Here is a 15,371-nt window from a genome sequence, read left to right on the forward strand (position 1 = left end):
TAGATATTCAAATATGACATGGGGATCATTTTCACTCTTACGTGAGTTCTGCCTCTGTTTTTTAACATCTGTTTGGTTTTCAAAATAAACACATGTATTACTTTCATTCACACCCAACTGCTGCTTTGCACTTGTTCTGCTCCTATGCGAGTGTCTCTCACTCACACTCCTGTTTCCAACTTGCGAGCGGAGACAGAGCACTCTGGGGTCTCTCCCCGGTCTCGACATGCACCTTTGTTCCCCTCGTGTTTCATAGGACTTCTGCTGCTGTTGCTCTTCATGGCACGGCAAACCTCCTCAGTAAGTCTGCCATTGTTCACGCCACTTGCTCCGGAGACCTCCTGGTACTCGCCAGCAACCAGTGACGGCCTGGAGTCTTACAGGTACATGCCAGCCACCTGTTTCCCACTGTGTAACCTCTGCACTTCAGGTTTCTGGGGATACCAACCCCCTCAGGGCCGGCAGTTGGAATCTGCCCTGCAATGGTCCTGGTGTCCTCTCTTTCGTCCAGCTTCGGTCTTGGATGCCAACTCGGATGATGTGCCTTCTGCCTCTGGCTTGCTCTGCTCTTCGCCAGCCGAGCCAACTCCTTCTCTATGGCCTGCACCTGAGGGGTATTTTAAGCCTCTCCGTCTCCCTCAGGTGTGGGTCATCTCCAATAATGAAATGACCACTCCTGCAACATTGTGCCTCTTCAGCCCTCTTACCCGTCCCAGGTTTTCTGATTTCTGTTGTTTTGCTTTCAAACCCCAAAGCGTTTCTTATAATATGAGGGACCGTTATAAGAATTAGTTATTAACCCTGATTCTACAGAAAAAAAAGCAATCCTTTTACACTGGTGTTATTCCCAACTTTCCTTTCGCTGCCTATTTTGGTAAAAGGGAGGTTCGAAAGGGTTTTGATTTCTCTACAGATATAGGAGTGTATGAGTATGTTCACCCCTATTTGTATGGGTATCTCACGGGCCAATTAGATGTTTATTGCAAAAAGCCATTACAGACTTTGGCATTGCCCAGCCATCCTCCCTAGAGGAAGATGAAGACCATGTATTATCCCACGGATTACTTTCACTCCCCCCCCTTTCTCCTCCCAGGTGATCCTCCCACAGAACACCACCCCCAAAGTCAGCATCAGGAAGTGTCTGGCTTTCCCTAGCCAACTGGGAGGATTTTCGGGAATTAGTGAGCGATCCGTAGCATTCATCACATAAGCCTGTGGGTCAGACAGAGGCATTACATTGCCCATGGTGTGCAACTACACACAGCAGACAATACAATGGGAGAGAGGGGCACCAGGCATGCATTAATAATCCTCACCTGTCAGGCGGCAGTCTATCTGGTGCCCTCAGCTGCAGCCACAGCCTCCCCCAAGTCACCTCCTGCCTCCTGCTGTCTGATGATGGATGCAGTGCGGCTCGCCTTGCCTGTCGTCGGAACACACAGCACATAGGCCAGGCTCCAGCAGGGCACTAGCTCGGACTCAGCAGTGTTGCACATTCAATCACAGGCCCGGCCACACCTGCGCATGTGACTTGAGCACAGAGCACACTATGGCTTGTGCAGTTTCAATGCGCAGGCGTGCGCTGTGTGTGCCCCAAAATCCACAGGTGGGGAGCGAGCAGACAAATCATGCAGTGAACCACACCCAGACTGGTTCAGGCTGGCCTGGCCTGGAGGATGGATGTCTCAGAGTACTGCTAGTTTGATATGAGTCCCCATGTGTCCTTCCCCCAGGAAAAGAGGCCCTATGTCACTGAGGACTATTGGGGAAACTCCTGGTGTCCCGGTGGTCCAGTCCAGGCCTGGCTTCTCACTATGGCTTCTATAACTTTTGTCTCTTTATCGAAATGACCAAACAGAAGCCTGAGAGTAAGTGACGTAGTCTGGAATTAGCAGGGCACTGTAACGACTGGAGGGTGGCATCTGTATTTCTTTCCCCAATACAGTTGGGGTAGAGGCACAAAACACACCAGCCAAGGTTCTCTATATGGTAGCAATGGACGAGCAACCAAGGATGAGACTCAAGGGAGGTGATGCAGGCTGATTCTTATGTACACTGAATCACCAAGCCCCCACAAAGGAATGTTCACACACTATGCCATGTGCTAACACAGTACCTTTATGTAAAATAGGGTTCAGGTAAATATATACACATAAATAAAATACTTTGTACTCTGCCAACACTATCCTAATGGCAATAATATACACACTATGTGGTATCATAATATACTTTGATTCAGTAAAAATGCACCAATTTTTGACAGTTATTTAAAAGCATGAGAATTCTAAGCAAGGTGTAACTTCATAGATTACTGTAGGAAGGCAGGTTAGAGTAGGACAATTGATAGAATGCTTTCTTTAGAGTAGATAAACAATACTGTGTGAGGATCCCCCCCATCAACCCATCAGGAAAAGTCAAGGTATACTTAATCTTGTATATTACAGCCCTGTGCAAATATGTTCAATAACAGTCTGCTTCTCTTTCTACAGATCCCACTACCCCAAATTACCTGGTAAACCACAGGATAACAGGATCCAAGATGAATCTGGAAAACGTGGATGAATCATGAGGATGCAAGATGCTCTTCTTCTTCACATCACAGCACCTTGAGTACCTTAGCAGGTGAAGTGGTAGAGTTTCTTGGCTTTACTAGACGAGACCCCTCGAGGATCAGCCCTCTCATAGAAGAGTAACTGGGATGTCTGTCGAGAAGAAGAAAGGAACCAAGCAGTGTCAGAAAGGCAGTACTTCCGGGCTTCAGAGTGTTCTCCATTGGTGGGTTGTTACTCCGGTTATGGATGTCCCACAAAGCTGAAACTAGCTGTGGACCTCGACAAGGCCTGAATGAAGACAATAAGATTTATGATGGCCTTGGATAACTTTCAGTGGTGACGGGCATAGTGGCAGAAGTAGGTGTCGGATTTTGGGATTTCACAGTTTACCATCTTTAGGACCACTGGACAGGACTGTGCACTGTCACCAAGTCTGGACACTTGGGATGTCTTCTTCAGATTTTCATGGTGTGAAACCGACTGCCGGACACTCCACTGCAGGCAGTAACCCAGGACCTTCTCCGGTGTGGACAATTGGGCAGTTGTCATTGCAGGGATGCCTCATAAAAGATTCTTCAAAGATTTGGAACTTTCACAGCTCTGGGTGTCAGCCAGCACTCTGCCAGGGTACCCGCTTTTGCAGGAGATACTCGGCACCTTGGTTTCCAAACGTCACAAACAGTCATCCAGACCCTTGGTGGCACAGATGAACCTCTTGAGTCAAGAGGTTTAGACACTCCTCTTCTGGACCCACAAAAAGGTTCTGTTCACCGGATGGCAGACACACAGGGCTGGCTTCCAAGATACTTTGGGTGAAGAGCAGCAGTTGCACTATGTCCCCTCATTGCTACGTTAAGAGGTCACCTATCCAGGTCCACTCTGGTTCAGTCCTTGAATTAGCATGGTAGTTTTTGGATTTGATGAAGAGATGCAGCCGCAGACTTCTTCCTCCAACTGGATTCCAGGATGCAAGCTTAAATGACTTCAGCTTCAGGTCTCCTGTTACAGCTTCTGACAAGGAGTTAAGTGTGAGGCCCCGCGTTATACAAAACACTCCCAGTTCACTCAGGCTGAGCCAGTCTCAGCCAGCTGGTTATACACAAGTGCATTCATGCAGGCAGCACCCAATCAGGCTCACAGGCATTCAAGCTATTCATCAGAAACCAGACACCCACAACACAGGATGTGGATTGGGGGCTACTCCTCAGCCTTTCAGTGCCCCACACTGCATTCATTCCAGTTTCAGTCAGGGCTGGCTCAGGCATTCTGTCACACAACCAAAACCAGACACTCACAACACAGAATGCATATTGATTACTCACTCCATTTCAGGCAGGCTCCACCCCCAGGGTATACCCACAACAAGCAGTCCCTGGGAAGGCTCCTGCCAGTCTGGCAGGAGGCAGCCCCAGAGCCACATTTGATCTTCCCACCCTACAAACATTCAGGGGAAGGGAACAGAGCCAGGGCTTCTCAGCACATTGAGAAACACGGTGGTAAGGCAAAGGAAACCAAGAGGCCAACAATGGCAATCTTGCCTTTGTGTAGGAATCCATTGATTCCATTGGCAGGGCATGTCTATCCCAAAAATTGAGGCTACCTAGAGCCACTGTCACATCAGCATGTAGCTGCCACCAGCCCATACCCAGCTCTGTGAGCAACACACATGTGCCCAGAAACATACACATACAGGTTTGTCCTGCTACCCTTAACCCTACCATGGGTGTCCTAAGGGTATCCCATGTCTCTGTCCACCGAGAACTAAATGAAGAGCTGCACTGCCAGGGGTCCAAACATAAGCATAACACACAAAATAAGGAGGTATAGGTCAGGGACAGAGAGGCCCTGTGCCTCCAATGCATTTCCAGCATCACAGGCACCCTGCTGGTATCACTGTTTTCTTAGGTCATGGCAGAAGATTCAACATGGGGTAAGCCATTTGGCTGCTGGATGGCGTCTTTTTTAGTGAAATTGCACTTTTACCACTGTTCTGTACTTTTAGAGCCAGTGGCAGGGACCCACCTAATTGGCTTCACTGAGGCTTCAGTAATGCACCAATCACTGAAGGATGTACGTTAAAAGAACGTATCCCAAAAGATTGAATTACAAATTTAGGAGCCCACATGCCCGCCTTTTATCTTTTGGGATTTTGCCTGTTTGTCCTCTGCACTGCCTTTAATGGATGCAGGGGACACCCCACAACCGCCGAAGCCCATAATACCGAACTGGGGGAGCGTGGGACAACCCTGCAACCCCTGCTCTTCTATTCTGTTTCATGGGCTTTGATCTAATCAACTATGCCAAATGCACACTAAACGTGCATTCGGCATTTTAGATTATATATTTTCATCCATTTCCATCACTGAATCCCATATCGATGTATTTTGAAAAGTTTGTCGCAAGGTAGCCATGTTCACTGTGTGACATTTTCCACAATCTGGCCTAGAGAAGACTTCAGAGATTACCGTTTCTGCCTAAAGAAACGCTCACTAGGATTTGTTTTAAGAAGCACCCCCTTTATGGGTAGTGTTCTTACAGAAAAAGCCACTGAATGGTTATGGGGGAAAGGTAGCATTATTGATTCAATTATACATGCGCGGTACAATTAAAGAAACTAAACTAAGTCCCAAATGTCATACTGGATGTTTTCTGCAAAATTTGGGCCAGAAGGACTTTATTTATGTTAGGTCGGTGAGTTCATGATATATTTATAGAATGTATGAGTCTTTCAACAAAGTGACTTCATCAGCTATGTATGTTTCAATATTGGAATCCCTCTGTGGATTCGTCATGTTCTATCCTCAAGAAAGATACCCCTTTCTTAGAGAATGTTGATGTGGGTTTGTATGCAAGGAGAATTAATGGTCTGGGGCAGTGGTGACTAGAGCGGGGCACATCTGCTCCAATGCTTTGCCGATTATTTTATATAATACTGTACCGCCCCATGCTTGTGGATTGTGTTTTGACCTCACCTTCTCGTTGACAGCCTCATCAGATTACTGTGTTCTAAACCAGCACAGGTGTTGTTCACGTTCGCAGGAGAAACGTGTGCCATCCAGGCATGTAGCAACAGACACTGTATTGGCAGACATGCTGAGCCATAGACAGCTGTAAGAAGTGAGGCAGTAAGGGGTGACTTAGAACCATGTCGCGGACCCCTACTGGTGGGAGGCCCAACCCCAGTACAGCTCACTGAGAGGGCCAAACTCTAGATACCATTCTAGCAATCAATGCATCCAGATAGAAGCTGTCAATGTTCTGCTGCATGTCCCAACACCCTCAGAGTACAAGGGTGGGTCTGGGCACACGTACCAAAGAATCGCAGTTCAAGCTATGAAGGATCAAGGATACACCAGTAAACTGGCCAATGTCAGCTGGGGGCTGCATTTAGTCGTTTTTCGGTAGACTGCAGCTCCTGTTTTTATTGGGGTGTTCTTTTTTCGAGACTGCCAGGTCTTCATATGCCTTCAGGTTATGCTCTTTTCCCATGTGAAGTTACTCCTCCGGGACTCGTCTCATTCAAGGCTAGATTGGTGAAATCTCTGGCTCCAGTGGAAGATGCAAATGACGAGGGAAGGAAGATAGAGCGAAATCATAAGGGAATCTACAGTTACGTATCACCAGTTCACTGTCTATTGTGACTCTAAAGTTTTTGTGATTCTGTGTAATATTTCCCTTGTGGAACATTTACATGCTTGCCTGGTGTTTATTTATGCTGGCAAATGTTTATTGAGGTTGCCACTGTACAAACCTAATTATTTCATTGCAAGCTTAATTAGTAGGACCCCCCTAATTTACTTGAGGTTGGGGGTTCCAGAACTTCTACATTCACTTGCAGGTTAGCACCATGTTTGTTGATCAGTCCAATCACAGCCAATGCACATGCCACAAGAAACCTTTATTTAGAAACAAATTTGTAGGAATTAGCCTGGGCCAGCAAACCTCTCAATGAAAAGCTATTGACAAATTGAAAGTAAGTGAGACAAAGAAAGATTCCAGTATCGTGGAAAAAGCAGACCTGTGCAAGACTCTTCCAGGTGCTACATGGCAAACATCGTTTTGCCATCTAGATGTATTGACTGGAGAGAACTCATGTTCAGGACTGTGGCAAAAGGTAAGCCTCCTAGTACTTCAAGTGGTTGCGTAAGAGTGACCCCTTGTCCACAGACTATCCTTGATCGGGTAGTGTGCTGCCTTATCAGAGATTACAAGCAGAAGACCCAACATAAAAACACTTTCCAGATTCTTGAGGTCTGCAGTCCATGTAGGCAATCTTAAGCTAGATGAAATCTTCAGGAACAGGTATCCACAACAGAAACATATATAAGATAAAAAAGAAGGCCAAAACAGCTGAGTTCAAGAGGAGCTGACCAGAAGAAAAAAGGATGATGTGTGGCTAACGACTCCTCCGAATACTTCCAAGACCAGATTGGCACCAATGAAGCTCAGAAAATCTGTCTACATGAGAAGGTCTTCAGCAGCTACAATTGCAAGAGGCCGCGCAGGTCCTTGCTTCATGATAAGTCTTCATCAGGGACTGGTGCTGTGTGGGTCTTTTTCTCTTGCATTGTAAAGCAACACTGTCCACTGGCCGTGTCACTGGGTCGCTGTAGCAACCAGCAAAGGTCATCTGCTAAGCATTTTCCTTATAGCTTAGATTTTTCTTCTTCATGCGTCTAATTGAAGTGGAGGCCCAGAACGTGGTTAATCCGCCAGTATGCATCTTATCCCACATGACCCACCACATAATTCATTATTAGGAAACACATGGCTCAACAACAGACATTGTCACCACATATCAAAATTACATGGCTACAAACAATGTAATGGCATGTCTGCAACACAAACAACTGAGAAGTTCTTCCATATGGGGTTGGAAATATTTACTCACAGCTATTGCTCGCGTGAATCCAATCACACCATGCTTCGAAGCGGAGTAAACCGGTTGGTATGCAGCAGGCATAAGACCTTCAAGAGAAAGAAACATCCGTTTATTACATTTGTTTGACTTGTTCGTTTTTAGAAATATTATGTATTCCAGTGACTCAGCTCCAAGATGCACCAGGACCACTTTAAAGAGAACAATTGTCATTGCAGGAGTAGCTCCCACATGAGCTGTTGGACAGCGTGTGTTCTCCCGTTTAGACAGCATAACAGTAACTAGGATGTTATAGGGAGGCAGTGAACATGTAATTAATTGGGATTGGATTGCACAATGAACACTTCATTTACTTATTGGCATTACATTACATATAGTTTTAATAGTTACAATTCGAAGTTTAGTATATCATCAAACATCGGACCGTAACTGTATCTTAGGTCAGAGTAGATAGCCTCAAGCATAGATACCAATGTTACACTTTGTTTGGTATCAATATTATTTATACAATATACGAAGATCATGAACAAGCATTTTTCTTTCAAATTCTGTGAAACATTACATTTAATTTCAAAAAGCATGATAGGGATTTGCAGTGCCGTGTTTGCCTTCTACATACTTTAAAAAAATAAAAAGTTTTATTGTTTTATAAACAACACACCAACTTTACCAACTTTTAGGACATTCACATATATGCATCACATAATTATTGTTGCATGTTTTGCATCACAGTCCACCCCCCTCCTACCCCTTTAACTCGAGTCCCTACTTCAATACCTCAGGATTCGTTCCTTAGGGTTTATCCCCCTCCTTGTTCTCAGGCGTCTCATCTTCGCTAAGTTCGGAGTGAGAGTCCCGCCATCGTGGCCACCAGTTGTCTCCACGCTATCAGGGGTCCTGCCTCCTCCTCCCCTCCCCTAGTGACCGCTTCATACCATGCCGCTGTCTCCGCCTCTGCCCATTCCAGGAGGTCGGCCCACCACACCTCTATTCTGGGTCTTTGGGCTGCTTTCCAGCCCATTGCAATTCTCTGTTTGGCCAAGATGTAAGCTAAGTCTTTCATCTTACTGATGTGCTTCAGGTTGCGTGGTCTGACCAAAACCCCTCAGCATGCATGCCCATACTGACTCCACCTCCAACTGAATCCCCTTTTGGGACAGACGTTGTTGAACCTCCATCCAGAATCTGCCCACCTCCGGACATGCCCAGAACATGTGGATCATATCGGCCTCCACCTCCCCACACCTGGGGCACTTCTGTATCACCGAGCTTCCAAACCTGGCAATTCTGCTAGGGGTCATATATGCCCTGTGGGTGATGTATAACTGGACCTGCTGTAGCCTCGCATTCCGGGATACCTTCTTATGATACCTCTGGGCCCTCTCCTATTGTCCGTCTTGCAAAGGTTCTCCTGCCTCCTCCTCCCAATCCCGCCTCAGTTGGAGCAGCTCCTTGCCCCCCCTGGCCATCAATAATTCGTAGATTCGGGATATTTCGTGCCCGCCCTCCGAAATATCATACAACGTCTCAATGACTGTATCAGGTTGTTCCCCTGGTGCTACCTCAGGCCACCTCTCTCGCAGTCGCTTGATAATTCTTGTATATGTAATATATTGTCCCTTGTGTACCCCTGTGTCCTCCATAATCCTCTGGAAGTCTAGTACCTCCCCCTCTTGCCATATGTCGCCAAGGGTCGCAAGGCCCATCAGTTGCCAGTATTTGAGGATCACTTTTATCATTTGCGTGTCCTCCCCGGATAGCGCCACAAGGGGCACCTGCGGGGAGCTTGGGGTCGGTTTCCCCGCCATTTGGCACACACTGCGCCACATTTGCCGACCCAGTTCAAGCAATCTCCCGCTACGTTGCATCTCTGGTTGGGGCAGCCACACCAGTTCCCTCAGAAAGAACGTGCGGCATACTTGCTCAGCAGTCTAGCTTCAGCCGTCTCCTCTTGGGACAGCCACCTTGCCACATACTGGAGCTGTCCCGCCAGGTAGTATATCTTGAGATTCGGTAGCTTTATGCTCCCCTTATCACAAGGGTTCCGCAGCTTACAAAGGGCCACCCTGTTCCTGGAATTATGCCACAAGAAGCCCCTGCACAGGCTATAGAGTTTTGTAAAAAAGCGTTTAGGGAGCATGTGTGGGATGTTCATGAAAACATTTAACAGCCTGGGCAGAACCACCATCTTAATCAGGGCCGCCCTTCCTATCATGGCTAGGGGGAGCTTTGCCCAGAAACCCATACTATTTTTAATGCCTTCCATTGCCCTCTCCGTATTGTATTTATGTTCATCCGCGGTCGTATGGTATATGTTAATCCCCAAGTATCCGAATATCCTGGTCTGCCAGGGTATCGGCAGAACAGGTAGGCTCCTGTGCGGGGCCCCTCTATATCTCCCGAGGGGGAACATGCTTGACTTCTTGGGGTTCACCGATATGCCCGAGAGGGTCGCATAGCAGTCCATCACTTCCAGGACATACTGTAAGTTTTCCTCTGGGAAGCGCAGGTACAGCAGTACATCATCAGTGTACAGTGATATAAGGTGCGGTCCCCCCTTCGTGTGGATTCTTATCTCCCCATACTGTTGTCTGAGACAGATCGCTAGTGGTTCTAATGCAAGAATGTAAAGCATGGCTGACCAGGGGCAGCCCTGTCTAGTGCCCCTGCCAAGCTGCCATTTGTTTGAAATTATTGTCCCCGTTTTGACCCTGGCCATTGGGCAGCTATATATCATCTTAACCCACCTCAGGTACTCTGGTCCCATCCCGTATTCCTCTAGGGCCGCCAACAACCACGGCCACCTCACAGAGTCAAAGGCTTTTATTGCGTCCAGCGAGACTATGGCCATTTCGCCTGGGTCCTTTTCTGTCTGTTCTATAATGTGGTGCAGCCTTCTATGGTTGTCAGTTATGTTCCTACCCGGGACATAGCCTGTTTGATCGGGGTGTGTAAGTTTGCCAATTACCCTTTTGAGTCTGTTTGCCAGCACTGCCGTTAGAATTTTGCTATCTTGGTTCAACATTGACAGGGGTCTGTATGACCCGCAATCTGTGCTTGGCTTGCCTGTTTTTAGTAGCAGTATAATCACCGCCTCCCTCAGAGACTCCGGCAGCCTTCCCCTATGGAACGCTTCGTTGAGCATAGCTAGCAGCGGGGGGAGGGGGGGGGGAGTACTTCCTGCTTGTATATTTTATAGAATTCACTAGGGAGCCCGTCCGACCCCGGGGCTTTGCATGTGGGTAGGTGCAGACCCACCGTCTCTAATTCCTCTATTGTAATTGGGGCATCCAGGTTCTCCCGTTCCTCATCGTTGCCTTCTACATACTTAAACCTAAAATCTTAAAGCACTCAAAAACAGTGAATTTGTCCTTGCATCAAATAATGTGATAATGTAGGTGTACGTTTTATTGAGGTTTTCCTGCATCTCAAATTGATAAGAAGGATCAGATTCTTGCCCAATTTAATTTGGAAAGGATGGCTGGAACAAGCAGATTGCCCTGAAATGAAGCAACACCTGAAGCACATTTGATATAGCCTAACTTTCACATCTTAAGGTGAAGTAATCTGTAAAAGAAGCATTCTGAGGGGGTGTTAATGAACCAAATACTATACAGACCCGGCTGAGTAACTGCTGCTCCCCTCTTTGACTAAATATCAAAAGTACAAGTCAGACCATCGTTATATTACATTGTATGGATTAGAATCTCTTTTGTTCAACACTACCATCATCATTTGTTTGTTTTTAAATTTACAAAATACCAAAAAACTACACATGAGCACTAATAAAGCATGCAATCACAATGGCAGATATTAATATATAATTGTAAAAAGAGGGTCACATTCATTAAAACAAATAAATAGTAATGTCAACATTTAGCAGGTAAAAGTAGCTTCATGTTCCAATACATTTTTAACCGCACGCACTAAGGTATATTCTAGTGTACGTGTCAAGAAAGGATCTTCTATCCCTTGACATCCGGGGTTCCTCACGTGTCAATGAGTTAAAGAACCAGAGAGAAATCAGACATGATCAGCTGGGGTTAGTTAGGTAAGTGTTCTACCCTCGTCTTATATACGTCAGCCCGCAGATAAACAGTGATGAATTGCTTCTCTCTCTTATGTACAAGGTAATCTAGCACCAAAGGATGAAAGAGTAAAACCTTACAACGTTGTGGACATTCCGGAAGTGGATGCTGTAATGGTCGCAAGTCGCAACCTGAGAGGACTGGATGCAAGGTCGTTCTCCATTGTTTCCATGCATTTTGCTCCGTCCCATTATTCTGGATATAGAATAGCAATGCAATGGCTCGGTGGCATGACAATGACAGAGTGCTACACTTGATTAAAGTGTTGACTGCTGCTCTGGGCCTAACAGAGACTGATAGTTCTGTTTCTGACATGACCCTATCTGCGTGGTCCAACTGCCTCTCACCATCACATATGTTAATCACACTCTGTGTAGACTGCCTATTGGCCCTTTCCACTTACAGAACTCTGCCCTCAGTGTGGTAGAATCTTCTAGTAGCAGTGGAGTTCTCTTAGATGCTTCACACTAATTTTCTAGAAGTGTGTTGAGATTTAGAAGACTGCAGGGGAGTAGGGTTGATTCAATACAATTTTTTCACCAGGGCAGCTTAAATAACTGTTTAGGTAAGTGATGTTCTGCTAATGTTGGTATAAGTATAAGAGTTGCCAACAGTATCGCGAGCAAGATGTGTACACGAATCTTGCCATGCTCAAATCTCAAAGCTTAGTTGGAACAGTCACTCAGATCATTACACACCTTTAGAAGAAAGCTCCTTACGCAAGGCTCAATAAAAAAATAAAAACATTGATAAACACCTTGAATTTGTCCAAAAAAAGAACAGCCCTCACAGGTGTGAGTGTGAGGAGAACATGCCATATCAAACCTCTCAGTCCAGAACTGCAATCACCTCTTTGGCTAGAGCTGGTTTCAAGAGTTGAGTTAAAGATCCTTTCTAAAACCTGGCACTGCAGCCAGAGGTACTTACCCAAGCAGGACAAACCGTACACACTACCTAGGAATCTCAGCTTGCCCAGAACTTTCTCTCATTCCACTATAAAAAAAAAACATGTGGTGGCAGAAAAGGGCTGATGGTACTCAACCTCACTCTCTGGAATGCCTGCCCAAAAACCTCTGACAGCAAGTCAACCACTGCCACTCCAGTAGAGCAAGGAAAGCGTTCCTGCATGGGTATCTCTGAATATGGCTAAATTCACTGCCTTTGAAAGACTGAGTATACCGAGACCTGAATTCACTTTAGGCACTAACCATGCCCATTGGGGCAGACTAATCCATGACTCATAACTTGGACTGCTTGCATCACCAAGACTGCATCTAGAATGGGAAGTGGGCACTGACCTGCAGACGGTTCCTTTTTGATAATTTGCTACTGAAGTAATTACTTCGAAATTGTACTTCAAATGTTTTTATTTTTATGTTGGGGTTCCTCCCACCCCGTTTCCCCTTTCCTCTCCATTACTACCCTTCCCCATAATCCCCCGCCACGAAACGCAGGGATGCGATTAAAAAAATGTGGCATGACACACTTGCATTCTGCAGCGTGTGCCCAGCATGAATTGAATTTTGTTCACAGTGTATCAATGATAACTTTTTCCTTCCCTATGGAGCTCTATGGAAAGCCACCGTGTGGATAATGTTGCTTAGTACCTAGATAGGTCATGTGGATGCCGGAAATGTAGATTCAGTGTCGCAAAAGAGCTTACAGTGGAATGCCAGGTTCTGCAGTGTGTGGTGTGTTTGGAATGTGTGCGCCCTGTTGCCGTCCTTTAGTATCAGTGTCACCTATGTCTTCTTCCCGTATGCCCTAGAATGTGTATGATACAAATGCCTGCGAATTGCATGACATGAATTGTGCTATTAAAAATGTGCTCATATTTCATACAAAACCCTACATGACACTGAAGTGGTAACCCCCATAGGACAGGTTATTTTCTTACACTGGCATCTTACTATCTGCCCAGCCAACTTCATCAGCCTCCTCACAGCCAAGTTGAGCATGTATGCAGAGCCAGCAGGTTTGGCGGCGTATGCCAACATATGAGAGCAGGACCTGCACAACTCTCTCGACCTTCAGACATGCTTTAACAATCCGCCTTTTACCCAGATCAGCCAGGGTGCATCTCAAGCCTTTGCCCCTTCACCTACCTCTACTACATAGAAAGAGCTCTTTGTGTTTCAGTGCACCCACCAAGCTAATATGCTGAACTCCTCAGGTCCCATGACTAGGTTACCCCCTCGCAGGGTTTTGTCAACGTCTCACCACTATGGTGAACCCTAAGCTTCAATGCGACCCTCATGTGGCATTGTCTGCCGCTGTAGACTGTCCCACGGGACTTCAGAAAAATATTCACATATTGGTCGTGATGCAAATTGTATCATTAAAGAAAACAATGAATAAAACCAGAGTTGCAATGTCCTTTTCCCTAACGTTGTTGTTCGATTGTTGCAACGTTTTAAAGTTATGTTATACTAGTACATGCCTTTAGTGGCTTCCGTGCGCATGTCCATGACCCCCAACGCCCTGACCTTTCAATTGCTACCCATCCTACCATCCCTAAGTCTCTGTGTTCACCTCCAAATCAACCACCAGGGGCCAACCACGTGCACACGCTGCAAGAACACACCTGCTCGAGCAGTTCCCAGATAAACACCACACCACACCACACTCAGCCCGTCTGCTGCAACACCCCAACATGCTTACTATCCTTACTGTAGCAACACCAGCGGGTTACAAATGATCCTCAGTAACAAATGTGGATCACGGCAAAGGTCCACCTGACAGAGGTGTTGCTAGGTCTGGAAAACATCAACGGCTACCCAATGTCAGGACTATCTGGATTCGGGGCTAGCTAGCCTTTTGGTTATAGCCCCTGAGCTTCTATCCAGGGCTATAACCAAAAGACGTGGGGCTGTAGTCCCCTCACGCCCCACTCCGTAGCCACCTAGCAACGCTTCTGCCACCTGGCAACAGACACCTGCCCAAAAGCAAATGGTAGGAGCTTAATAGTACATGCAGCAAGCACACTTCTCTTTCAATCTGCACACACAAAATGCCTCTTCTTGCAGGACCCGGCTGCAAGGGGTCGCCCACACATGGAAGAAGCTGCCCTTCACAAGACCCATTCATACTACATTGCACATGGACTATAAAATTTGACCTTTTATGTAGTGCTTTCCGGAAGGTTGGACTCATTCAAATTTCAGCCAGTAACGTTATATACTTTCATAATTTCGCCTCTAATTGATGACAACAACACATCTCTCTATAAACCGATCGTGTTCCTTGCAGGAAATCCTGCCTCTGGAAAGCTAGGAGTTTGGTTATGTGTTTGTGGATCTATTTTAACCATGTTCATACATTTGTATTGGGTTTATTTCTCGGTTTTGATATTTTACGTTCGACGTTTCGGTCCCCCTTTTGCTCGCTGCATTTGGGTTTAGAGGGATTTGTGTCTGTTTGTAAGAACCACGGGTTGTCTGGACCTTAACTTAAGAGGTACAACTCTATGATTGGAAGTCTGCTATAGATAAATGTGACCAAAAGCTCGATTTGTCTCTAGCACACTCAAAAGTTTAAGGTGGAGGATTAGTCATGCATGGTGAAGCCATACACGGTTGTAATTTTTGCAAGAACTCTAACTGCAGCCCTGTCTCCCCGTACCTCCTCCGATCCCTGCAATGGTCTCATGGAGCAGTCATGTAGTGTATGGGGCGACGATCTATCCTCACGACGTACATTGGACATCGTCATACTCCTATTCACTTACAGGCAGCATAGAGAATGGGCCAGAGCACAATGGAGCGGGGATCCGGCAAAACATGTCTTCCCGGAACGGAGCTCCGGCAAAACATGTCTTGGCTGCCCTGTCCCCAGACCTAGGGCCTTCCCCAT

At 46.3% G+C, this 15,371-nt stretch overlaps 1 protein-coding gene across 1 annotated transcript in view; it reads right to left on the reverse strand.

Annotated features, from left to right (window-relative positions):
• The window catches only part of HPGD (15-hydroxyprostaglandin dehydrogenase), a 541,068-nt gene that overhangs the window by 100,068 nt on the left and 425,629 nt on the right, over positions 1-15,371 (reverse strand). Inside the window, exon 5 of the mRNA XM_069631435.1 lies at positions 7,444-7,520. Within this exon, the coding sequence (XP_069487536.1) occupies positions 7,444-7,520 (77 nt within the window). The remainder of the gene's footprint in view (positions 1-7,443; positions 7,521-15,371) is intronic.

Source organism: Ambystoma mexicanum, chromosome 6q (genome assembly GCF_040938575.1).
Source record: "Ambystoma mexicanum isolate Mex_15411 chromosome 6q, UKY_AmexF1_1, whole genome shotgun sequence".
NCBI classification, from domain to species: Eukaryota; Metazoa; Chordata; class Amphibia; order Caudata; family Ambystomatidae; genus Ambystoma; species Ambystoma mexicanum.